The following is a 27832-nucleotide window of genomic DNA, read 5'->3' as shown; positions in this document are numbered from 1 at the left end:
AACACGGCCGATGCCACGTGACACCTTGCAGACGCGAATCGGACCCTGCATCGAACCGGCCGCGATCTTATCCACCGCGAAAATATACGATTCCACAGGGATATAAATATGTTAAACACCCGCGAGCTTTCCTAGCTCGGTGCATCGTCACGCTATAATTAGCGAGTCGCCGATGATGCGCCAGGGTTGCTGTAATCGCGCGTAATTCACGCATCGACGGACAGTGTTTGGCCAATGGCTAAACTTAGGGTGCTACGTAGGAAAATCGTGCTATGTAAATGTTTGACTTTTTGGATCGAACCACGGGAAGGAAGGGGGATCGAATTCCGATACGAACGAATGTTTTGTGGCAGGGGGGCCTTTTGGCAATTTACCGCTACTTCGTCGCTGGTCAGCGAGTTTTCAGCTTCGTTGCCGATTCCATTCCCCAAAGTAGTTACCAATTCTGATTTTATTCCATGTACAGCTTCGATTTGAATTCTTTACCGTAGACAGGAAACTGGCTGATCGAGGGCCGAGGAAAAGGTCTAGCTATGATAAAGATGGACACAGGGTTTACGAATTCGGTGACCGACGCTGGTGGAGACTTCATCTCGCTGCCTAGGAGACGATATCTACGTTGAATGATCTATTTCCTGAACGTACTGTCAAAGAAGTGTATCTACCTTTCTTCGAGTTTGCTTATAAAGATTCCACTATATTCTGAAATACACCATGAAGTATATAAATGAAAGTGGATATGTGTTCGCGGCGGAATTTCTGGATAATCCATTCACTGCCAACTACGAGATATCTCGTAATAAGCGTATGTACCAAGAGTGCCGATTACGAGACATCTCGTACTTTACGCTAAAGATTTAGATTGATTGCAATCGATCACGGAGTAAGTTTGGGTTAGAAATTATTAGAAAGGATGAACGAAGATTTTATATAAATTTTGTGAAATTCCATGTTTTCCTTGAAATAAGATCTTGGTGCCTAGGGCAAGACGCTTTAAATTTGCCTGGCAGTGAATGAGATAAGCGTAACAATGGAAGGGCAGCGGCATGTGCAGCGGGCGATTCGATAGAAGGAAAGGCCCGAAAGCGAGCACCGACGTGGAAAGTCCCGTACCATTGGGCATGGAATGATCGATCTCGGATTCCCCGAGAACGTATATCGCCGGAAACGGAAAGCTAAAATTTCCTGGCGAGTCTCCAGCGAGATCCATCGCGGTCATCAGAAAAAATTAATAGGTCGTGCGAGATTAATCGAAACGGAGCGATACGCGTATAAATTATGAGACAGACGAAGGAAACGACTTCTGTATCAACGACTTTGGCTTCTCAACGAAGACAAATTGCCTCGAGTATAGACGAAATTCGAAGGAAAACAGACGTCGCAACACCATGTCAGCGAGTTCGTGAACCAACTATGACTCACTAGAGAATAATTCGCGTCTATTATAAAGTAGACGCGAAGTTCGACGAGCTATATATGGCGTATGGCATAATGCAATAGATTAGAAAGATACAATAATAGAGGTAGGGTCAGGATTCGATCAGGAATTAACCGACGTGGTCGCTAATTAATTCGCTTATCAATGAGAGTTTTTATCGATCTTACCGGACGACAGCTACCTGTTGTCCAGCATCGAATTAATTAACTATCGACATGTTGTGAGCACCGTCCTTCGTCCTGTATAATAGTAATTACCATGACAGAGAGGATCCTCTCTACTTCGCAAACATAATCTTCTAATAGAAAACATTGCTATACGCATGGACAACGGTAGGGAGATTAAATTTCCGCCTGAAATTACCGATCGGACCTATTAAATTGACCTTCTCTCCGTTACTTGAAAAACCGGCGGATCAATTTCGATATCGTTCGTTGGTCGCTGCATTTACAGAGTCGCGGAAAGATCAAGTTCAACGTACGCTTCTGAATAAATTCATTTATCGGCTGAAATCGAGTAGCCCTGGTAAAAATATTGAAACCCTTCTCACATGTATACCGGCACTCGATGAAACGAAACCTGCAATGGAAGCACGAGTGGCTTGAATTTAGTAATCCCAAAAGCAACACTCGACTCTCGTTACGTACGAACGGCGTGGTTCGTCGCTTTTTCATCGACCGTTCGGCCACGTATCCCGCGCGTTACAAGCGCCGCTAACTTTGTCCCTCAAGTACCGCCAGAACGTTGAAACTTCGATTCTATACTGTGGCAAGCCTGTCATTTTTCAAAGATCGCAGCTCTGCCGAACCTTGCAACATTCATCATCTTCCCGCTCACCAAGCGTCCAACAGATGATTTATGTTCGCTCGTCATTCTCTCGTCGAGTCGACTCCGCGTCCCAACGGCGTTATTGTACGCTTTTCAATGCGCGCGACAAATTCCCAACAGTATACGGCTATCCTCTACTAAAACGTCACATATACACGCGAATAATAATCGGTTATCCTCGGGTTTCGTTCCCAGTAACCGTGAAATATCTCGCTGCTCCGAGGTATACACACGCTTTACGATTTCCTCCGCTTCATCCAGATTTGCCCGAAACCTCGATTGTTGGCTTTGGAAAAGGGCATCGGTGCAGGGACACGAACGTGCACGTCTATACACACACAGGCATTGGAAATATCGCGTGGCGGGCGACGATTAATTCAAGGAAGATGAGGGAACCTGGTTGCCGCGCGGCCGATAAGAAAACAGAATGCACGATTGCAACGCGATCGCAACCGACGGTTTTCGAGCTTGGCCGCGTTCACCCCCTTCATCGTTTGTCTAGGTTTCTTCGCTCTGACGGTAAGTTAATTAAACGAACGTCGACAAATAACAGGGTCACGGACGAAAGGGGCGCGGCCTTTCGTTTCAAGAAAGATCCGCCGGAATAAAATACGCAAGACCTACTTTCCTGAAGCATTGAAAATTGAAATAGTAAAGTGCCGTACTGAAAATATTGCCCGCTTCGCCAAGAAAAGCAAAATGTTAGAAAAAGAGAAGAGGGAGAAGACGCGTTTCCCCTGTCTTTCCACCAACGTTTCTTCCTCCTCCTTTTCCCGTTGAAAACGTTAATAGCCGTCTCGTTCCCGAGAGAAATGGAACGTCGCTTAACCGAGTGTAGAGAGCGTTCCAGGTGAGAAAGGAAGTAAATCTCCAAATAATTTCCGGCCTACCTGCATCCGCGTTTAATAATCCCGGTATGACGACGCTGTGTCCTAAGGGCGACGTAATGCGCGACTTTTCTCCTGACCCCGCGAGATCGCGCGATTAACCTCAACTGAATAACCTTTTCTTCGACCGTTTCTCGTTTTTTACCTCCGGTCGTCGGTACCAGGTAAATCGAGAGAGCGAAATTATTCATCGACGTAACGAGCTGAAATTGTATGCAAATGCAGGCCGGCATATAATCGAGTTGCAAGCGCATTTTAAATAAATACGCGCCATCACTGCAGGCTTCCTTGCTGTGAAATTTCAAAGAACATCAATGATTTAAATGAATATGTATATATATTCAATTACATATACCAATTTTCTAATATCGTTAACGAACGTGATCGCTTTGTCTTTGTCTATGGACAATTAGATTTAGGTTGGTCCTCGTCCAAGGTACACTGCTGTGGGTAATTGAAACGGTCAGATCGACCGTAATCAGGCGTAATCAGATCAATTACTTACGTTCCATTACATCCCATGAGTGGTTCGCAGTTAGAATTACACTTTTAGCAATTTTTCCTACGAATGATTCGGTCTTCGTTAATTTCTACGCAATATTTGCGCGCTAACGACGTGGTTTCACCTCTAAAAATTGTTATCGTCATCACATTGTGCAGCACATAGACGCGAACACTGTTGGAATTGTTCGATCCCGCGGTGTTTGCCAAAAGAGAACCGGTGCGACGCGCGAGATACGTTTCACAGGGCAACTTTGTCCCCTCGTTGGTACGCGCGATATTGTGTCAGCGATGAATGCGTTTTCGAATCTATGCGACTTCCTTCGCAAGAACCTCGCTGCTGGACGCTGATAAATTCCGTGTCTTTTTTCCCCACCGTGCAATCCTACCCCATAGGTTTTCTATTTTCACGAAACTACCGACTTGTGTACCGTCTTCGATTACGCGTTTAATGTCCATTTATCTAATATCATTTTTATTCCGCGCTATTGTAATTTGCGCGGTGGGGTTGATACACGTCCAACGGAGAAATATTGGAAAAGGAGCAGCGATGTCGGCGAATAATCGCGGATTAATTGAAATTGGATGAAACAATGAATCTGCCCTGCCAACCATATAATCGACTGATCCGACGTTTCTAAAGTAAAACTGATGCTAGAACTACGAACGATTAAAATGTATAAATAAGACGTTATAAATGTATAAATAAGAATTAGTAGGTTGAAATATTTCCACGTAAAATATCATTGCACACCGTGTCTGAACTTTCCAGCCATCACGACGTATTACTTTCTCCTCGGTGAAACAAAATGAATTAAAGAAGTTAGGAAGAGCGGATTGTCTGAAATTTCGTTTAATAACCAGCCACCCTGTCGCCGATATCCTTTTATTTCCATCTGAATGCGATCTGAAAGTCGATTTTCACGCCGAGGCATAAAGGGTTCCAATTAAAAGTCCCTTTACCGACTTCACGCCAAGTTAATCCGTTCGGAGGAATCTCCGGCGCGCTTCCATTGTCCCCGGGACATTTATCGCGGCTGCGTAATATCCCGAATATCAGTTGGAACAAAGGTGATCGACCAGCTGTGGTGGAAACGGTCGAATCAAAGGAACTCGGCGGGGCGCCACCACTTCGATGCCTTCTGTGTTCCTGTCTTCCGAAAATCCGAGGAAAAACCGATCTGTTCTCGATCGATCCCAGACACGATTATTCCATTGTTATCGGTTTATTGTGCGCCACGACTAATATAACAGGAAACTGCGGGGCCATTTGGCAAAATTCCGATAGAGTACGTGCAGTAACTCAAAGATAATTTTCGTAGACGCGTTAATTATCGATATCGCGATACGCGCGATTAAACGCCATTAATTAGAGATCCAAAACGAGCGAAGCTAACTGGGAAACTAACTTTAGAGCTGACGCTTGTTGTACTCTGAGTCGGTGCAATACCAAACTTTATATTGTATTTTCGGAGTTCCGAGCGGGGGAAACTCGACACGAGCGATCGAGACCGTTCAAAACAGAAAATTGATCAGTGGTGATGGATTCGAGGTTGAACGAGGGTTGCGGGTCGACCCAAATGTTTCCACGGACCGCACACGTACCAATTTACCGGGATCGGTGGAATTTTTGAAACACGTGCGCGAAATTGCGGTCCGGCGTATCTGAAATCGACTTACGTCTTTGGGTCGTTCGAATATCCGATCGACGCTGCGTGGTTGCTCGCGACCGATCGGTATCGCCACGTGCCAATTAGCCTACATTAATTAGCCGTGCGTCGTTGTAGCTCGCGCGATAATTCGCGTAACGCGTTGGAAGTAAATTGGAGGGGATCTCGTACGTTCAAATGAAGAAAATACTGCGCGATTCGAGCGCGGAACGAAGAGGCAAGAGAAAGGCAGAGTAACGAGAAGTTGTAGATTTTCGCCGGTAGAAAAATACATACATAACGATTGGAAGAAACAACGGACACGATAAATCTTGAACGAATCGAGGATCGTAGCCGTTCGAGATTCAAGAAACAAATTTTACGACCGTGCGATTGGATTATTCGCAGAAATTCGGTTGGCTGTAAAAGATCGTGGCTACGATAAACAACGGGACTTGAGAATCGAAGACTTAGACCTTTAGGTAAATATTATCGAATTTGACGATAAAACGATCCGATATCCGAGGCATCCAGATTAACAAAAACAATCTAAAAATTCGCTTGGAAATTATGTCTCGTATCGTTCATTACAAAACATTTGAGTTCGAGTAAAGTCAATATATATATATTACGAAAACAAGGGTGACATCATCGTTCATGATATGACTGATCCATAAAAGATCTCCTGATAGCAACCATCTAATTACCAGTCGATAATTAACGTTGTAACTCGAGAAAATTCGCGTCGCAAAGAGTTGTTTATATACCTCCTTGAAACGCCAATTTGGCTTTGTCCATATGTGTTGCTTGTACTTTGGAATTCCGATGATGATCTTCCTTAATTGCTTTTCTCTCTTTGTTAAGTTGTCCGAACAATCTTTGATCCGAAGAAGCCACGCACTACGCAAATCGATGTTTTATCGGTGTAATAACGCAACGACAGCGTGTTGGCAGTAATTTAAGCCGGAGTATCTGGCCCGATTTGATTTATCGAACGTACGTGGCCGCTGAAACGCATGCCGATGAGTTTTACGAGGTGAGAACCAGCTTGACAGGCGCCGTCGAACCCTGACAATGATTTTCCACTCTTCCCTTTTTTCATTTACTCTCCACACATCCGTTGGTCGTTTGCGGAAGTTATTTTTAAAATTCGGAACCACTTTTCAAAATCTTTTTCGCACCAAATACACGCGTTCTCGTACTTTCCCCATTTCCATTTGGAAATTTTGAAGGAGAAATTGACTTGGAGCCACAGAGAATCGAAACTGGATCAACTTGACGATAAATGAAAAGCAAATTTATTTTCGTCACTCCGATTCAGCCATGGAATTGTCTTTCAAACGCTGCCAATTCCAAATTTGAACATTTTAACGAAGAATAAGATCGGAAAGTGGAATCAGACACTTTGCATAGATCCAAATCTACGTTGATTCTATACCGACGGAATTCTCTTCTCGTTAGAAATAATCTTCGTATAATTTATTTCGTCTGCTCTTTTCCCTAATTCTGCCATAGAAACTGGCGCGGATCGTGTGTACACATAAATCAGGATCAAATCTAAAGAAACGTCCCTTTATAGAACCGTGTGTAAAAATCTGGAAGAAAAACAATGGAAGACACGAAAACTACCGCGGAGGTGGACGTTTTATCGTCGTAACGCCGAACAGTTTGGTCTGGACGACGTTCTTTTTTTCGCCTTTGGAAATCCCCTTCGTCATAAATTTTCCGCGAGACGAGAAACTACCACGGACAGTTTGCTGACAAGGCGCTCGTACGTTTGTAGGATTACGTGATGCTTTTCGGGGCAGAGACCACGCGTGCTGCTTCCCGGTATCGATCTATTCTCTCGGGTAATCTTTATTGAGACTGGTTAACGCATAAACTGTTTGGAAGTACATCGGTGTTTAGTGCGTTCAAGAATAGCGTGACCGTATTCGAGGCGAGAAAGAAGAGCAGAGCCTCGTCGTGATTGAGCGAATGGAACAGAGAACCAATGACGTCAAATGGGCTAGCCATCGATATCGTCCCGTGTTTATGACCATATACCAACCTCGACGTGACCGAAGCAGATCGACAGATCGCCAGGAAGATCTCTCTTTTCCTGTCTTGAATCGTTCGGAGTACACTTCGGTTGTTTAACGAGCTACCTCGTGCCGCGAATGCTTTGCTTGTTTTTCTTGCCTCGCGAACGGTAAAAGATTTCGGCAGTTCTTTTTATCCGCCTCCGCGTCAATCATTCTTTCACGGTAATCCTTCGCCTCGAGGATTACCTCATCGATCACGTGGCTGGTTTTCCGCTAAATGAAGCACACGGGCAGGATCGTTCCATTTCTCAGGACGAAGGATAGATATTGGCGACTTCCTGAACGACGATTTTCCATTATTCCCGCGTGAACACCGAAAATACAGCGGCTTTCGTCGAATCGAACGGTGAGCTGCTACACTCGGATGCCGGAGCACTAAATGGGTTAATCACTGGGTGCGCGACGTAAATCTTCGTCAGTCGACATTCATCGTAAATATTCGCAGGCGTTTCCCCGTGACTTGAATGTCAAAGCGTCTGCCAATAATTGTCCAGTCGTTGCCCGCGGGGAGGGACGGCTTAACGAGCACGCGCTACTATGCCAAATAGGACAAATTGCACCATAAGGCACGAACCGATCGTTTCTGGCCTTTCGTTCCGTTTCGGGATTCGCCTAACCGACGACCTCGATATTTCGAACAGCACGAAAAATATCTGCTCCCTTGGCTCGCCGGTTCATTCGGGAATCAACCGGGAGAGAAAGTAATCGTTGATCGAGAAAACAGAAAAATGAAACAAAGCAGCGATATCAGAGAACGCTTCCGTCCCCTAATCTTTCGTTTCCGCTCAGGTTAGCCCAATCGACGCGTAAAAGTGGCTTCCACAAAAGTAAGTCGGTCGTATCTTTCTCTCTTTTCGTGGTAGAAAATCAGCACAGCGCGAAAGCAATCGTGCGGCTTTTTCAACCGTATTCACCGCGAGCGATTTTCACGGGTATCTTGGCAGGACCGATGGCTCCGGGCGATCACCGAGTCAAGCAAACAAACGAAAGCGTTTCGGAACACGGGGGTGGCTTCTACCCTCTTGTTGCTCGTTATTTTTTTCTTGAAACTCGCTCATTGCGTTCTTGGCCGGGCCAACGAAGCGGAAAAGGCAGAAAGCGTACCGAGAGCCCGTCCCCGAGAATAGAGATACGTGGTAAAGAGGAACTAAAGGAAATTCCTGGCAGGAGAGCGGTTTGAATCGTCGACGACTGGAGCAAAGGGCGCTCGGAGAAACGAAATATTTCATCCGAACCACGCGAAGGATTTTAAAAGACCTTTGGACGAAGAATCCTGGGATAATGGAGATGTGGACGTTCCTCTCGTTTCAAGCAAGAAAGAGTATCTCTCTTTGGTATTAAGGTATCTTTTAGTGTAAGTTTTCTCGTTTATAAGAGTTCCATTCGAAAGAGAAGTCCTAGCGAGACAAGCGAAAACGTTCGTCACTGGTTAGACCAGGCGGCACAACATTTTTCCAAAACGAAATCGTTTATTACCACAGCATTGGAATAAGTTCTGTTCGAACTGATTTCAAACGACCGTGAGCGCGATTCTCCGTGCAATAAAAATCATTTAAACACTCCAACCAGGTTACGGATTATTTGCATCTCACCGGGCTGCTTCGAGCAGATTTAATGGCTCTAAAAGCGTTAAACTCCTCGATAATCGTAAACCATCCTAACGACGATTGCTTCGAAAAGTTTCTTTTAAAAATCATCGTAGCGATCGGAAGAAGAAAGTCGATCCTCGAGTAAAATAATTTGATGCTAAAACGAAGGGAAGTTACGATTGCACCGTAGAAAATAAGCGAAGAAGGAAGAAAGTTGTCGAGATTCGAGCAGCGAAGTAGATAGTCGTGAAATAATATCTCGTGAAAGTTAACGCGATCTCAACTCGTTCGCACGTTTAATTACATTTATGCGGTGAAACCGGTGGCCTCTCATCATTGTCTTTCGTTTATTCACGAACGGTCAGCAAAAAGACGACGCCACGACGCTTCCATATTCCATGTAATTTTTCCTCTTTCTCTCTCTCTCTCTCTCTCTCTCTCTCTCTCGATTATGCTCACTGTTCTTTCTACCTTGATTTTCGATATTGCGATCGTTTTTCGATATCGTTTCGCTCGAATAGAGGATCAAATCCTCGTTGATGGCGTTCCATATAGAAAATGCTGAATAGCGATGATTTTCCTAGCGCATTTCGGTATTCTTATAATTCCTACCGAGAAATTACCTCGGATTCTTTCCTTCCACGCTGTCTAGGATTTTCTACTCTTACGATACGACGATATGAAAGAGGTATTTTTATGTATTCATATTTGGTGAAAAACCGAAATTTATAGAACGGCTGATCAAGTTGCCGCGAAAATGCGGAGTTCGTTTCACGACAGAGAAACTTCACCGTGGCAACTGTTTACTTATGGAAGCTTCTCTCAAATATTTGTTTATCCTTAGCCGACTGAACTCGGCTGCTACGTGCAAAATCGATCTCGAAGGCTAGATCGCTGATAGAAAATGGACAACTTCGTCGGACTTGTAGGTTTCCCGTCCAATCTATTTATTTGCATGGTACGAACGTCCATTCGATATCATTACACTTCCGTTCACGTTGATGTTACCGATAAGCTACTTTGACGATTTTCCAACTTCCTTTGCGAAGTTACGTTTGCTCGGATTCCACGTTCTCCCTTGTATCGTTTAATAAACTCACCATGTAACCAGAATAAAATTTAAACCCAAAAAATATTGCATACGACTCGGTTGAAAATACGATTACCACAACGACAATTTTATTCTTGAAAACTGCAAGGACCGACAGTTGTCTAGCTCGGTGAAATTCGCGTTAAAACAGACGATGATACGGAACGAACAGACACAATACAAAAAGTTGTTCTAAAATCGGAACTCGTTCCCGACCGGCCACGTGACGAAAACGAAAGACAGAAAGGGCGGGGGAGGTGTAGAGAAAAGGAAGGATCCATGAGTATCCGAAACCGCGAATCAGAACGAGCGTGGCCATGCATATGTAGATGCGATGTATCTGCATTGCAGATTTGACCGGGCCGCGAAAGAAAGCGAGCTCTGATTTCAGGACTGCGAATTGTCGGGAAACTGTCCTCCCCGCCTCCTAATTTGCAAAAACTTCTCCGTTGATCTTTGACTCGGTGAATTTCGCGCGCCTTAATGCGGCCCGGCAGTTGCCTGTGGTTTTTCCATCGACTTCGTTTCGTCGATTCGACTGCGCTCAAAGAACGGTATTTAGCGAAACGAGAATCGGATATGCAGAGTTTTGTCAGACGGTTGGAGAGTTGTGCGCCTGATGCTCGTACAGTTCGCCATAAATACGTAAAATGGAACCGTGTGAGAAAACATTAAGGCACAGAATTGCACAAGTTTGAGTCGTTTCAAAATATATCCATATAATCGTGATAGTCGTTTGTAATTACAGAAAGTTCGAAATGTTCCACTGCAAACATAATACATTCGTTATATGCGTATTTGAATGGTACGCGTGAAATTAGCGGCTGATATAGCGCGGAAATTTTCTGCGTCGCGAAATGCTTCGTCCTCTGTTTCCTCTGTCTCAAGGAGGCTAATACACACTTTGTCTCTTGAGTCAATAGTAATCGAGACATCGCAACAGACGCTTGTAACATACGGACGATAAAACTTTGCAAACCCTCCACTATAATTCTTCCAACTTTAACGCGAAAGAATCGTCTACTTTAGCGAACGACGCGACGACGCGGAGCAACAATCGCCATCAATCAACCCCGCGGAACGGCCGGAAGTTCCTCGACCGCGATCATACTGGCCGCCACTTTATTCGGCCAGCTGTCTCTGTCTCTCGGAGAACACGGGATAGTGGTAATGAACTGAGGGTAGCCGCTGGCCGTCGGCCAAGCCAAACTACCGCTAGAACCTCGAGCTAAACTGTCCGCGAGGAGCCACCGTAAGATTTCTGATCTCGCCGAGCCGTTTAAAAGAAATTACAAATCGGTGACTGGTTTTTCGCAATCCGCCACTTCTGGCCGACTTCTGCGTTAAACTCCGCCAGGCAGGTTACACGGTCGTTCGTCAACCGGCGCTTGTCGTTTGTGACAGTGAAAAGGGGGACAATTGCCGGCTCTTGTCGACGTTCAGACATATCGTGGAAATAAAATCTAATAACACGAAACACCCGAGTTGAGAAACTACCGGTAAACCGACTAGTTCCTTTTGATCCGCGTTGATTGAACGCGACACGCGAGTCGTTGGGTTACTCGAAAATAATGGCACGATCGAGCAGGCCCGTTTAACATTTCCAAGAGCAATTTGTCGGAGGAAACGTAGGCCGCGGCCGAACCGGGATTTTTGTGTCAAGACGCTCGATGGTCTCTTCAACTTTAACGAGAACAATTGCAGGTAACTGCTCCAGGGAGGAAATAGTGGAGCTCCGCATACAAAAGATAAATCGTGGGCGGCTCGAATGAAAATGTATTCAAGGCTTAATGGGTGCTCGATCAAATTGACCGGTTTAGCGAGTCGGAAAACGAAAGCATCGAGGATAATCGGTGACTTCCATTTGACGATTAAAGGCCCCAGGCAAGTAAAGCCAATCGTAGCCGTCATTAGCATCCGCGATAGCGGAGCGCCTCTCGAGCTTGTTCTTTGATGTTCGTGCTAATAAAATATCGGTGGCTGAGTAAAAATAGCTACGCGGTTTCATCGCAATATAATTTCAATACCGACGGGTTTCTCGTTCGCGATCGCGTCCTTTTTTAGATCCTAACGGAACAACGTCGTTAATTTTCTTGTTTCCGGCGATTAAAATACGATAGCGTTGTTCTAGCTGATTATAGAACGCGATACTGTCGGACAATTATCGAGGAACGTATATTTCTAGGCAACTCCGGCTATCGTCCCTTTTCATCGTGCAACGCGAATGAGATACAAACATTTTTACAACAGTGTTACGCCAAAAGCTAAGAAGCAGGCTACTTTGCACAGTCAATTCGAACAATTGATGGAATAGCTACGATTAATTAACGAAGCGATATCCTGGCCAGTTACCGCGACGTCATTGTAAATAGAGGAAACATTGAGGTAGTACAACGTGCCGAGAAAATCTTCAACACTCGTACCGCGTGAAAATAGAAGCTAGACAATGCAACGACTAGACTATTTCTGTTCGAGAGCTAAATCGGGCATCGGGAGAATCCAGAAAGACTAGTCGAGAAGTAGGACTCGGTCGGAGCATTGATTCCCGTGAAACAGGTTGTTGAATTTAAATCGAAACGTTATTTTTGCTTCTTTCTATTTCCATAGGCGATTCATAGAAATTCAGTAGCTTGAAAATACCCGAAAGAAATCAGGAATTTCAACAGCTGTCTTTCTACGTAGAAATACTCTCACCTACTCCATTTTCTCCAGCCATGAACTCGGCCCGTTCTAATCGATTGGTCGCATTCCTGGCCACCAGTGACACCCAGTAAGATAACCACACAGCACGACGATATAGCCCAATTCGATCGGATTATATAACGTCGAATTAACTTTCGTCATTACGCGGTTGCAATCGAGAACGCTCAACGGCCGCACTTTGAATTAGACACCGCAATTTCTCGGAAATTGTCGGATCATCGTAAACAGAGATGTTCTATTTATATTCGAAGGTGAAATTGAAACTAAGCGAAAGCAGAACCTTTTGGCAGGAAGACTCGCGTTGGTAAAGATCACCTTTGGCAAAATTAATCGTAGTGTCCGTTCACGGAGCACACCGCTGCTGCAAGGAACAGAAGCTTAAATCCACCAGGTGGTTGACCCAACATTTACATTTTGCCTGTAAAATATCTCGTCTCTGCTATCGAAACCAAAAGTTTCTCTAACTTTAATCCTATCTTCTACGAGTGAATTTCAAATGGTCGTTCGATCAATCGTTAAATATCGCAGATGAATACAGCGAACGTTGAAGTGTGCAATACAAAGGTATAATTGAAAATATCAAAATCGTGTATCGTGATCAACGGAGGTACAAGGAGGAAAATCCTCGATGTCTGTTTGAAAGTTTGCCATGCTATGGCCTTGGGGCCGGGCAACTAGGTCCAAAGACAACATCCAACAATATCGATATCCAGTGTACCAGAATAAAGTGAACAGTCCGTGGCGCGAATAGTGACACAGCTATTTGTGGATACGCCAGGCGTATGTATATACGAGAAAAACGGGCGAAAACATATCGCGAAACACGAATCGCCTACTTAAGCGCGTCCACGATACACCAAGACGCGCGATCTGTTCCTTTATCATCCTTCGTGGCACTAAAATCTCTGTCGAAACTTCCCTCCGAACTTTTATTTTTATTGCGTTCGAATAAAAATAAAATCTCCATTTCCATAAGACGTAAATTAAGGTTAATCGGATCCGTTCTCGAATCGTTCTACTCATCGACGGTTCGTTGAATTACAGCTAGATCGGGCCGGAATTAAGGTCGAATTAAATTTCGACCGAACCGGGTTCGTTCACGATAACACGCGTTACCGATAACAGATTAACAACGCGAAGATAGATGGCCCACGATTCGTACGACGAATCGGCGCGCCATTTTCAATACGACGATATATGCGTGGATCGGCTGTATCGTATCGATAAGGAGACGCGTAAAAAAATCACACTCACCCTTTGCGCCTTTCGCTTGTCAGCCCGCTGATTCTGGTGATATATTCGGCTGAAATTACTGACGATAACAGGCACCGGTAAAGCGATCACAAGGACACCGCTGAGAGAGCATACACCCCCCACGATTTTTCCCGCGATCGTTTTCGGAACCATGTCACCGTACCTGTAACACACGAGTAATTCCAATTTATTAGTATTATAAATTATCTTATAATCTGTAATACAATAATAGACTGATAAGTGGATACTTAATAAATAATCATAAGTCAATAATCATTGACACACTCGCAGAAACTTTCGAATAAATCGACTACCTTCTGCTCGAAATCATTTTTCAAAGAATGAATGCGAGTCTGAGCTATAAGGGAACATAGCTCCTGTCTGACGATAGACGGACCGTTTCCCTTCACTCGATACTTTTTCCACGTAAACCTTACTCCTACTTGTCAACCACACTTTGTTGCGTATTTGTTGCATTTCTCGATATCCTTTCACTCAGTTATATCAAAAACATTTCTAGTGGAAGCCGTTGCAGTTGACAAACTCTGAAATTGCATACTAACCGTCTGTAACTCAACAAAGTCTTGTGAAACTGCGAATCGTTATAATTCGTGTTAGAAACAGCGTAAGAAATAGGACGAAATTATCCGAGTACGAAAGAAACTTTGTTCTTACTTTTTAACCATCTCCAGGAACGCGTTTAATTGGAAAATTTCTGCCCCGCTGTCTGCATAATTACATAGTTGTTTCACGACCGCGAGTATCGCTATGAACCACCGCTGGCACGATTTATAAAATAATTTGCATCGTGATTTTCGCGTCGATACGAAGGTAGCAGAAAAGAGAAGAGAAGAAACGAGGAATGGAACTTTGCAGGGGAAAAGTTGGTGCATTCGCGAGGGTAGCTACGAAACTTCATTCCGAGAGTTACACTTTCAATTTCAATTTTTTGTGGATTGCATTAAACGGATAAAAGAAAACGGGCAAAGGAAGAAAGAAGAAGGGAAAAACGACAAATTCACGATATCCCGTAAAGATTACGAGCGACTTTTCTCGTCGAGCATACCGCGATAAAACTTTTCTATGGCTATACGTGCCCCAAAACGTGGTTGCCCATCCGCCTCGATGCTTTTCACGGGTTGATACAGTTGCAAATCCACATTGGTTAACTGTTTCAATTTTTCAATCGGAAATTACACCAACCGTGCATTTTTTATCGACCTCTTTCCTCTTCCGCTCTTTTTTTTTTCAAACTCACCCTTTTGTTTTACCTCGAGCGAGAAATTATTTTAGTAAAACGAAATCTGCTTCCAAAAGATCTCCTAAATGTTCCAAATGAAATCCGGCAAGTGGAGCGAGAAAACTTGGCAACTGGAATGTTTGTAGCAGAATCGTAGACGTCTCGATCCGTTGACTAAGGAGAAGAAGAATATAGTAAAATCGATACAGACGCCGCGCACTGTGTATGAACTAGTCGTGCTTAATGCCCTGTCTTCGCGGAGGCAAGCAACGCCGCAAGCTTGCACCGCAAACGTCAAGTCTGCTTGACAGAGGCCTGGCAACGCGATGTCTGACTATGACGTCTTATTCCACTGCACGAGTGAAAATTCACTCGAACTGTCTCGGCGCACCGGCGTTTATAATTCCATGTTCAAAGCTGGAACAACGCATCACGCAGCATCCGGATTTTATTTTTTAATAGGAAATGGCAACCGTTATACATTTATAAACAATGAAATAATAAAGGAATAAAATGTGCGGCTGTCAGCGGGGATATTAAACTGTTCAAAATGCAAACGAGAGATTTATACGTGACCGTCGAAATGGGGACGCGGAACAATTTTGACGAGTGACGTTGATCAAAATTAAATTGAAAAAGAATGAATAGATTCGCGCTGAAACTAGCGGGTATTCGATAAAACATAAATATAACGCAATAAAGCGAATGATCTCCAAAATTTCGAAATGGAATCAAGTAATTTATCGAATTAGCGATGCGAAATGGGGAAACTCGGTGAAATTTCGAGAGGAGAATTGGTCGTCCGTTGAGGATGAAGGAGGTGCTTAATTGAAAAATGATCGATAACGCCGAAGAGAGAGACACGAACGAAGCTTCATTTAAATAAAAGAATGATAAATCGAACAGTCTGATTGATATTGTCGAGGGAACGACAAGCAATTTCAGAGTCCGGATGTATGGTCAAAAAATAACGAAAAATAAAAAATAACCTACACGCCTATAACGAATATAGGCGTACTTTTTCCAAGCGTCCTCATCTGAATGATGATTCGTGGGACTATACGAGACCGTTTTTCCGTGCAAGATACGATCGACCGTATGGTTTCTGTCGTCAGGTGCCTATATTCCCACGGAATAATCTAGCTCATTCATATTTCTTAAACAGGTGCGCCTCGCGTACTATGAAAAATTACGATAAATTCACGAACACTTTCTTCACTCGGTGCAGCCATACTCGACACAATTTTCACGTGACCCTGGTAAAAGTAGTTGGGTTAAATCGATGTGCCGTTAATGACTGATCGACGATCGTGTCTGGATTTTTATAAAGCCTCGAAAAATTGGGAAATGGCCGGGCAAATTGGAAACGTCACGTTCACGTAGCCACGCAAACCGATCGCACGATCGAAGCTTGAAGGAACGAAGTGCCTTTCAAATAAATAAAACCGCTGGGGACAAAATTCGATTGTCAAACTTTGGTGAATTTATTGGCGTTTCATCGAATGGCACTCGGTGACAGATACAATCGGCGTTTCCAGTCGGCTTCTGAGAGCTGAGGGCTACTCGTCCCAACGAGACATCAGAAGAAACGGAGAAACATGAAAAGGGAAACTTTGAAACGCAAGAAGAGGACAATGAACCGCCAGCTCGAATAGGGTAGCAGGTAGTGAATCGTGCTGAAAATTTGAAATTCTTTCGGTCGTGAGTGAAATTTTATAGCAGACATACCGATAGCTATCGAAATAGAAACATATTGGAGGAGAAATTCGCACGACCCTTGACTCTTAGCGAACTTTCCATTTCCTCCGCTTTCGATAAACTCGCGTGAATACCGAGTAGGTCTCGCGCCTAAATTTCCTATGTTTCAAGAAGATTCGTATATTTCATCAAATATTTGTAGCATTAAAATTCTTTTATCGAGTAAACCTACTCGTCTAAAAACACCACCAACCACCACTTTCTTGAAATAAATTGCTTACCCACACCGATAAATCGGCAAACTTGACAAAAAATATGATCAGAGGAAAACGTAGGTTAGCCGGTGCGAGGAGGAAAAGAAGAAAAAGGAGCTGCACGAGAAAATCACAAAGGGTGTTAGAGGTTTATCGATGCAGTCGAGCCCTGGTGCTATTCGTCAGAGAGGGGAGCGCAAAACAAAGACAGGAATCATTGAAAGCTGGGGGCCGCTAAAGGGGCGATAAGCATGGATTCCCGCGGTCGTAACGTATTTGTGCCGGCACGCATTAGTGGCCGGCGGTTTCCACGTAATTACGGCTGGTTGCAGCATACGATCCGCATATGTAGGCCGCTGCATTATTAAAAAGAGAACCGTGTATACTAATTGGCAAGCGACGAAGGCGGCGCTCGTTACTCTCGCTTTGCAAATCCACCGACCAAGCAATTCATCGGAGCTCGTACAAGTTGGCTGGCTGGCCGAAGAAAGACACTTGAATTATTCCGCAAATGCTACACGCTAAGGTCCTGGCAAGCGTGGAAGGTCGATCTTTGTTGATCTGTTTTCTGAATAAATCATTCAATGTTTATTAAACATTGGTCTGAGTCTTATTTCGGCTTCGCTACGGTACAACTTCATCGATGTAAGTCGATCGAGAAAGCAACGGTTCATATAGTAGAAATATACTGAGTTTCCTTGTCACTCGTAATTTTTAACTCGACTAGTATGGATTCGTGTTCGTGATCGTGGATTCGATCATATAATCAGGTATTAATTAAAATTTTGTTCCCATAGATGAGGTATTACTGCAGACCAAAGAACACGATATTCTCACGACATAGACCCAGAACAGATTTAGACTAAAAACAATCACTGTAGAAGCCAGATCGTTCATCAAACATTCAAGGAACGATTTCACTAATGCGCGTTTCGACGGTCACCACGCTGCTTTTAATTGGACGAGGTCAACTAATAGAGAGAGAGAGAGAGAGAGAGAGAGAGAGAGAGAAGTTAGAGAAGGCAAGACGAGGAATCGAGCAAATCGGGCAAACGTTCGGCGAGGCTATGAAAATCCAGGAGGCGACCGCGATCCGGGTCGACGTGTTCCAGCGATGTATGCCGAATTAGTTGACGGCACGCCGGCATCCAGATCCCGCGGGATGGAACGAAACGACGACGTGCATGTCCCGGAAGGACCCCAGGAAACTGCGACATAATTCGATAAAGCGGCCCCGGGTCTGCTGAGAGCGACTACGATCGAGGATTGGCCCGCTGGCGATGTTCCATATTACGCTCGCTCGAGCGACGCTTTTCGAACGAGATGCCACTTAGAAAATAGTGGTATTACGGCCGAGCAAAAACATGGAAATCGACCGAATTATCACCGTCGGAATAGATCCGGTTCAGCCATTCTGTTTCTTCGTTTGCCTCTCTCACCGAACGATCGATCGACTTTCGATTTATTTAGCAATCCGATCACGCGCCGTTGTTTATCGTTTGCGGAAACGTGCCAGCTTGCGCAAAAGCTTTTCATCCAGTGTTTATTTTCTTTTTCTTTAGTATTTCGGGATCTGGATTTTCGTTCCAATTGCAACTTTCCTATCAAATGGACGATAAGCTTTCTCCTTTGTATAACGTCGCCGCGTATGAATTGCCTCATTAAGCGTTAGAATTTTACATTTCTAACTTAGAATGGACCTGTGTGCTGACACAAAATGGTACAGAGGAATCTATTGTCCTCCTTGATATACGAAGGTAAATGTGGAACAAAATCGCGTCGTATGATAAATCTAGCTTGTATTTCATCTGTGGTACTAGTTGAATATTTTCCTCTTTCATGCAGCTGTAGCATCGTTAACAAGGACGACACGTGTTTTCACGGACAAGTTCTTCTTTAGTGCTGTTCACAATGAACGAGAGAATAACTAAGCACGGCTGGCTAGCGGTTTTTGTCGACGAGCAGAAACGGGCGATCGGTTTGTTCGACGAAATCGATGGGGCAAAAAGCATTGAAAAACCTTCTGACCGTATTAAAAGTTAATTAAACTGCACTCGACTTTCCAAGTCATTTCCACCAAGACACCGGATTACCTTCGCGTTCTCGTCGAAAGAAACTTGCAGTCAGAGAAATGCGATTTGCAAATTTTCAAGAACTTCTCGTACAATGTTCCATGCTATTCAGAATTTTTCAATTTAATTTACCTACTTTAAAGACGCTGAAAACACCAGCTCCGATCAATTCCTCGTGAACGAACCTCTCCAACGACAATGTTCGTTCCTTAAGAAATAAGCTCGTAATAATCGACCATACCCACGATCGACCAGATCGTAAAATAAGGGTAAACGCGTTCGCAGCTTGCTCGAGAACGAACGATCGGGCTGCCAGGCTTTTTCTCCTGGAATTAATGGAAAGTTGAAAAAAAAGACGCCGGATATAATTACCCCGTAAATCGTGCCGCGCACGTTCTTCGAATTAGAAGGAAAGGAGAAGGTTAGTCGGCAGCCTCCACGATCCCGACCTGATTTCTTTATTCGTCCTCCCCTCGAATCAAAGAAACGAGGATCGTCGAAGGGGCAGACAAGCGCAGCAGAGAGAACTACTTTTCCACACCGACGAATTCGATCGTTCCGTCTTTGAGCGGACAAGCACCGACAACTGAAACTTCAACCCCGCTCCAAAGAAGTTCCTCTTCTCGTTTCGCTCTCCTTTCTTAATTTTTCCCCTTTTTTTTCAGAGTTTCCTAAAATACGATAACTTTTCTGCCTCGAGACGCGATCAAACCGATCGAAGACCATTGAAACGGAAATGCATCTCCGAACAAAGTAGATCGAACGACGACTATTCGCATTAAAATTTTTATCCGAACCCAACCATTCAGAGAATTGCTACAGTCTCTTGATTTTTCCGTTTCTCTCTGACATCATTTTTCATCGTTGGGCAAAGGAGTAAGGACGTTTCGTAAAGCTTAAAATTTTAGGAGAATTACACGCTCGATTAGCGAATGACTCCAGAACGGTTTATTTTCGCGACATCTGGTTTCGTCCGAGCGAGAACAATTTGGACGATCGTATCTCGACGATTACGGGAAAATTGATGTTCTTGAGCGAAAGAGCAGAGAGTCGGAAAAAGATACAACGATCGAACTATGAAACTACGAGGCGGCGAAGTTATTAAATGTTAATTAATTACGGATTTACGATTACAGTGGGAAGAATTGCTCCTCTCTATGGACTTCGTAAAGGACTTTAACCATTTAAAGTCTCAGACGACGGAATATCCATTATGAGAATCTGAAACGTTTTGCGACTCGATTAATTCCAATCGAGACACTGGTTGCCAAAGATTATTCGACATGCTCGCATGTAACCATGGATACGACAGAATAGATCCAGTCTACGCGCGTGTACCTGTACCAAGATGCGTTAAAACCTACCGTGAAAATGGCTTAATGAACTTTGGAAAACCGATCGCGTCGAGTAATTCGTTTAAAACGAGTTCCGCGTTGCGGAACGGTTTACTTCCGGCAGCGAAGCACATCGCACTGTCGTCGCGTGCTTCTTCAATTTTTCTTAAGAAAAATCCACCCTGTCTTCCCCTGTTTCATTAATATAGTCCACATGAACGCGATGCCGAGTTAATTTCATCTCACTTTAAATACATAAAGCTTCGTTATCGTCTCTCAACGTGCGCGGACGAAAGAAAAAACACGTAACTCGTTCAATGCAGCCTCGCTAACTCGTGGCTGGAGAAAAAAGAAGGAGGAGGATATTTTCCACAGTTGAAGCACGGGGTAAAGCACTGAAAGTAAAGTAACGGCTTATGGTCGCGGAATGGCGACCATTGCGGCAGTTTCAAGGATACGAGAACTCCGAAAACAAAAATCGTTTAAGTGACCATGAGATCGTTTTTACGATTGTTCTTTATTCGATACTAAAAATGCTCTAAACTTTTTACGATTCGAATACTCGAATACCCAACGTCGATCGTTTCGCATCCGTGTTTTGAAACGCGTCGTCAACTTTGTCGCGCGATTGGGCGGTTCGTTAGCTTCAACGCGTATACTTTACCGTAGTAATAATAGAAACGCCGTGTTGGTCGCGAACCTCGATATATCTTTCGTCGACGCTGCACCGGTTTCTCCACGACTGTTTCGTCGACGGACTAAAATTAATTAGGTTGTGTCATTTCTCCGCGGCAGCATATATTTTCCATTGCTCGACGCGACACGACACCGCGCGATTGATCGTTCCTCCCTGTCGAACGAGCTCATTAACTTTAGACGTTTCGTATTCGTTCCTTCGTTCGCTGTCGTCGCTCCGTATAGACAGATTATTTCGTAAGAAAAATCGAGGTTCATCGCGAACCACTTTGCGAATCTGTTCATACTTCGTCGTAGTAAATTCGAAACTGACACATTTTCCTGACCGTAGCCAAGGAAACTGAAATTTGACTAAAGCTGCGCGTTAACGCTAGAACTACTAACCTACATTACATATCCGAAGATACTGTACGGTAGATGTTTATAATTAAACCGGTGTAATGAAGATACGTAGGTATTTATAATTACGTTTCTGTTTCAATACAAGTCATTAGTTTTGCCGAAGGCACTCGCCTATCTATAGTAATTGCAAAAACAAAAGATTTTGGCAAGTTTGGCACTTCTAATGTTAAAGCAAGCACACTCAGAGTCGAAGTATTTAATTATTCTATGTATAAAGTTTAGCTATCCAACAAGTTTTGTCGCCTGACGATCAAGCGAAGCAAATTCCGTACGAGACGGTCTCTGTGTTTAAATAGAATACGATACGACAGGGAATTCTAGAAGTAGCTAAGATAACACGCTAAATCAAGAACTATTTAGCAAAATATTTTCATACGTCGCGAACCTGAATCTACTTGAATCTCCGGCTCGAAGCTCGTCAAACCAGTAAATATTATCGGAAACCATTTCGTCATATTGGCTGTTCTAACGCATTATGGATAAGAGTGGAAATGAAATTGAACGGAAACGTATCCGTAGTTCAAGGAGAACATTCCGATCGCGGGATGAGTCTCTTATTTGTCGCGGACTACCGGGACACGCGACGGCAGAACGAGTTTAGAATCTAGCAAGAACACATGGATCACTAGTGCTATCTTTAGAGAAGCGCGAACGCCGCGAGAATATCTGCCACTTAAACGCGCGCGTTAAGCTCGTCTTAAAGCCGATCGCCGTCGATGAAACGGCAATCGTAAATAATCCGCTTGAGCGGGCTAACGGAATCGCTGGTCGATAATTACCAAAGCCGCCAGGGAATCACGAGAGAGATAGAGGCAGCCAGGCGTATCCATTTTCGCCCAACGATATACGTATCTCTCTGGTAAATCGTTCGCGAGAAAATTCCTCGTGAAAATCAGTCGGCGATTCCGAATTTTTCTAACGAATCATGCTACTCGAAGACACTCGATACTTTCCGAGAACGAAAGATTCTCGCGCTCCGGAGATCCCTCCAATTAAATTTGCCTGCTATAGCAAACTGATAGCAACGAGGTAGCTTGGAAAATTCGCGAGAGGATAATTTTTCCCCACGGCCTCTCTAGCCGCGCTTTTCTATCCATTGTTCTCTATCGTGCTAACGAGAATCGATCGTAATGCATGGGAATTTATTCGAACGAACGAATAATGGGGAAAATCAAAAGGAAATAAAAAAAAATGGTGAAAAATGCGTCGACGAAAAAACCGATGGGGTGGGGAGAGCAACGTGTTTGCTTCTTGTTTGCCGTTTGATAACGCAACTGGTCGATAAAAACGGAGACCGGATCGGTTCTCGAGCTTTGTTCGCGGCCGATGTTCATCGACGAGGCGCATCGCGGGCTCTTTCATCGGCCGCAAATGGAACAGTCGCAGCAGCCCGTGTAATGAAAGTGTCATAAAATTAAAAGAGCCTCAATGGGAAAACATTTCCGATCGTATTGTGTATCGGCGCTGGTAAACCGCTCGTCCCCCGGGAGTTCCGCCACGATACGTCTCGTATCGACCTGGCCGAGGAAATTTTTAGATCCAGCAAAATATAAAAATATAGCCTGGCACGTGGGATAATAAAATGATAGAATATCGACGTTATGTCGTTTAAAAGAGATTGATAGACAAAGTGGTATATGGGTGAGCTTAACGAAGAACATCGCGTATGCAAATCTGGAATCGTAAAATACATACGTGTGTACAAGAACGTCAGAAAAAATTCTACAGGGTAGATTTACTATGAAACCGTTAATTTTATTTTGACGTTCCAGATTCTTTATATAACTGCTAACCAATCAGCTATTAATAGAGCTCCCTTTTGTTCAACCCGCTTCTCTGTCTATCACCACTTCGTTTCTTTTCACACAAAAACTGCCTGACCATTCCACGCCGCGTTCATCGGCGTTCCAAATAAACAAGGGAAAATAAATGAAAATAAATAAGAGAAATAAGAGAAAGATCGGGCGATTGCGTATTTTTCAATGAGCAATTCGTTTAAACGGTTTACCAGGGCGATTTATGTGGACACTTATTTTTCGAGTCCGCAGTAGGCGTCGAAGCCAGACCAGGATGCAACGTGCTATTAAAAGACGAACACATCGGCTTTCTAGATTTTCGTAGCGGTCTCCTAGCGCGTGTTGTCCAAAAATAAAGCGCATTCTCACCTTGCGCTCGACAATTCGCGGTGAGACGCCGTCGTCGACGAGACAGAAGGAAACATCCATCAGGAAGCCGAAAAGCTCGGGGAACATTCGGGAATCGTAGGCGAAGGAGAGGATAGCGATAGAACCGAAATAGAAAGTCATGGCCTGCTTCTCAACGTGAATTATTACCTGTCTCGAATTTTCGATTCGAACTTGACAAATCTGCTCTCGTTCCAGCATCAAACGTACATTAACGACGTTCTTCCTACAGTCGAGACACCTAATTTTGAATAGGATAATCAGACTTCTTTCGAGCGAAGGAAAGAAACGTGAAAGGGATGAAACAATCTCGTCGTGACGTTGAAATTTTTAACAAGATGTATCGCGACAGGGGGACAAGGGAAAAATATTTGAGGGAATTTCGGGGACGAAGACAAAGCACCGTCGCACAATTTCTCCTCTAACGATGACAAATGGCTCGCTCGTGTGTTTTTCCAAAGTCCATGAAAATTTTGAAAAAGATGAAATCGAAAGAAACCAATGTAACGGGAGATCTTGCTCCTCTGTCGTTATTAGAAGTCTTTCGAAGGATTAAAGATGGAGCGAAAAAGAGTCTGGACGATACGAACGAAGAAATCGTCTCGGATTAAACGAAAGTCGAAACCCACTAGGTCGGGAACCGTTCGCTGAGAGAAAACACGGCGGCTAAACTTAATTCTCTGCGTGATATCTTCGACGAAAGACGCACACATTTCTCGCGAATAACTAGCAGCACGTGACTTATCTCGATCCTTTGCGTGCTACGGGCTAACGTTTCATTCGTCTGCTACGATGTTGCCAATAAAATTACCATTTCCACCAACTAACATAACATAGACCGACCAAACTGCTTTTTTTCGCAGTTCCGTGGATTAGAACGTTATATCGCGTCAATAAGGCGAAGTGAAAAGAGTTGAACGTAAAAAAAGAAAATTCTTGGAAAAGAAACATAAAGGAGCTTTAAGAGACAGTTAATGATTCGAATCTCAATGGCGCTTTTTATTTTCGCTCCTTTCCGCTGCAATCCACTCCCGCAACGAAATTGTTCTTTCTCCGTTATTTCAATCGCATTAAATCCGTCGGCGTTCGTCTATTCGTCTGTTTCGTACGATGAAAACGACTTTATCTTCCTTATTGCGTTACTCTATTATATCTACCGAGCGTCGTTTTCCGCGACGCACGTTCTTTTTAGCCTCTTTCCTTCCACGAGGAAACACAAGTCGTACGAATTTGCATTTCGTTACGTATGGCGTGTTGAATTTTAGGCGAAAACGTAAGCGTCGCTCTAACATTCGAGACGCGTAAGCTGGAATATTCGCCTCGATTTAAACGGGTTGCGGGCGAAAATGCGGGACTAAGGAACGCCGGCAACCTCAGAAATATGAAATTCTGTTAATGGAATTTGAAGTAGTACGGTTGGATCAAAGGACCAAGGAAAAATGATTGACGCTCGACGAAAAAAGAATCTTCCATCTGATGATACGATTTATCCTTCAAAATAATTTTCCTTAAAACACGATCTCTTAACTTTTACTGAAAATCCTACTAATAGATTTGATCCTTCAGTTTAGACGCCGAGTCTTTGCCTGGCGTGAAATCTCAGATATGATCGTGAATCCTGAGAACTAACAGACGAGACGTAATGAAACCTGGTGCCTAGGGTAGAGCACGCGGCCAGATAATTCCGTGAACAGATTACGAATAATTGGAGGTTACGCTTCGCGCATCTGCCGCGAGGCGCAACTTGCCTGAATTATAAGCGGCACCAGAACCAACTTCGTGATTAATCGGATTAATCGTCCCAAGAGCATCCAGCTTCGTCCCCGATCCGTCGCGACATTGATTCTCGCCGTACCAGCGTCCTGTATCTCGCCATTTCCTTATCACGTGTCCCTTCTCGGTAAATTGAACGCGCTTTTTCACACTTCCTTGGCGAACATTTAATCTAAATAAAATTGAAATTCCGATTATCATCGCCACTCAGTTTCAAATCTGAATTTATGTACATTGTAAGCGTGTTTATCTCACAAACAACATTCAGAAATGGAATATAATACGCATCTCTGTCTAGCTTCGAGTACCATCGAGTCTCGTAAGTAGTAGGGAGCTACCATGATCAGACCAGTCGAGTGAAACGTTAGTCCGTCAGGGGAGAAACCTATCGACAAGATGAGTAGCCCCAATGGTCGGACTAATGGAAACTGAAATCCGGATCCAACAATCCGAAAAGACAAACAACAGCCTCTATTATCCGCCGATGAAGCCGAGGAGGCTGTAAGTTCCTCTTTAACAAGGGGATTGATAAATAAAGAAAGAAAACTAGTTATGTGGGTCACGCGCAGGCAATCGTCGTAAAATTATCCAAAGGGCACAGAATAAACAACTGGATCGTTGGTAAAAGGGTATCGCTGAAGAATGTTTACAGGCAGGTAAAACGAGATCGATCGCGTAGGACCGCTGATCCATGCAACAGCGACTTCACCGCGGATAAAGAAAACGCGCCGATCAGCCGCGATCGGCAATGGCTTTATTACATCCCTGTTCAAGCTCGTACGATAAAGGGTAAGAGCAGAGGGAAGGGCGGGTTTGCAAGGAGCAGCTGAAGCTCCATGCACCATCGCTTCTCTTCCTTCCTTCCATTGGTGCAGCCTTCGCTATTTTCATCTCGAACCTGCATGCTATTTATAAATGTCAAGTATTTGCATACGCGTTCTACATTGTACAATTTATGCGTTTCGATTGTAGAACTGGTTTCGCGATGCTTGATCGAAGTTTCCGCGGGCCAAGTTCATAGCTGCCAGAACGCTCAAAAAATTTAATGGCTGTCCATTAAAACCGCGATTCTCGAGAAACTTGTTCTGGAAACGATTTAACGTGTTTTCTTCGATCGAAATAAAATCAAGGACGCGTCTGAATATTTTACTTTTCACGTTAAGTTCTACTCGGTTGAACTATTTTCTAGTGAAAGAGAGGGAGAAAGAGAGAGAGAGACCTTTGCAGCCGTTACGCCACTGCACCAGGTAGCTGCTACTTTAACGACGGTGTAATAACCACGTTCGATGAGGCAGAATGATCACTAAAGGGTAGGAGGCTGGTCGGAAAGTCGTCGGGGTTGGGTTTACGTGATTGGGAATTCAAATGGAATCGCAAAGTCTCATTCCACCCTGGCATCGATTAACCCTATTCTCTCCCCATCGCCGTCTCGCGTCTCTCTCGTCCACGCGTATCTCCGAATTCCATCATAATTCACCATGTAGCTCGTGACGCATAACTCGTACGTGTATGCGCTCAGTTATGTTAGCTGCAACGCGTGCTTCTTAACCTGAGCACCAAATAGAATTCTTCTCTATTTTTTTTTTGTTCTTGAGGCAAAATGAGAAGATAACTTGGTTTCCACGCCACTATCATAAATACCGATTTTTATTTTCTAGACAAATTTAAAAAGAAGGGAACATCTCTTTCGATATACGAGTACCGAGTGTCGTTTCGCTTGCTCCACTATGATACTTGAGTTTCAATCAGAAAATATCTATCACCGATGAATCGTAGAACACGGAGCGAAAGTTGGGGAAAAGCGCATTCATTAAACTCACCGTGTCGAAGAGAAATTTAAAAAACACGATGATTCAGCTATCTTCCACGGACATCTTTAATTAATAAATGTCGAAACTGACGCTTCAGATATACTCGGCCATTTTCTGACCCTCCGGAATAGCCCTCTCCTAATTATTGTTCGGCAAGATTGATTACCAATCGGCTCAAGCCAGCGTTTTGGATGCTGGATTCCCGGGAACCTGCGCTTCACGGTTTACGTCACGCGATGAGACTCGAATGAGGATAGCTGGTTACGTGCCCCAAGTTGTTAGAACTTCCGCAGAACCCTCTTAGTATCTCGCGAGCTCCGTACCTTCAAAACTCGTCGAACCTCTT

At 44.0% G+C, this 27832-nt stretch overlaps 1 protein-coding gene across 9 annotated transcripts in view; it reads right to left on the bottom strand.

Annotated features, from left to right (window-relative positions):
• LOC117209307 (potassium voltage-gated channel protein Shal) overlaps positions 1 to 27832 on the bottom strand; it is a 115894-nt gene that overhangs the window by 62320 nt on the left and 25742 nt on the right. For all 9 annotated transcript variants that reach the window (XM_033451152.1, XM_033451157.1, XM_033451155.1 and 6 more), the window contains exon 2: positions 14024 to 14186. In XM_033451152.1, the coding sequence (XP_033307043.1) occupies positions 14024 to 14186 (163 nt within the window). The remainder of the gene's footprint in view (positions 1 to 14023; positions 14187 to 27832) is intronic.

The sequence above is a fragment of the Bombus bifarius genome, unplaced genomic scaffold (assembly GCF_011952205.1).
Source record: "Bombus bifarius isolate JDL3187 unplaced genomic scaffold, Bbif_JDL3187 scf7180000008169, whole genome shotgun sequence".
Taxonomy (NCBI): domain Eukaryota; kingdom Metazoa; phylum Arthropoda; class Insecta; order Hymenoptera; family Apidae; genus Bombus; species Bombus bifarius.
This window is presented reverse-complemented; position numbering and strand designations above follow the sequence as displayed.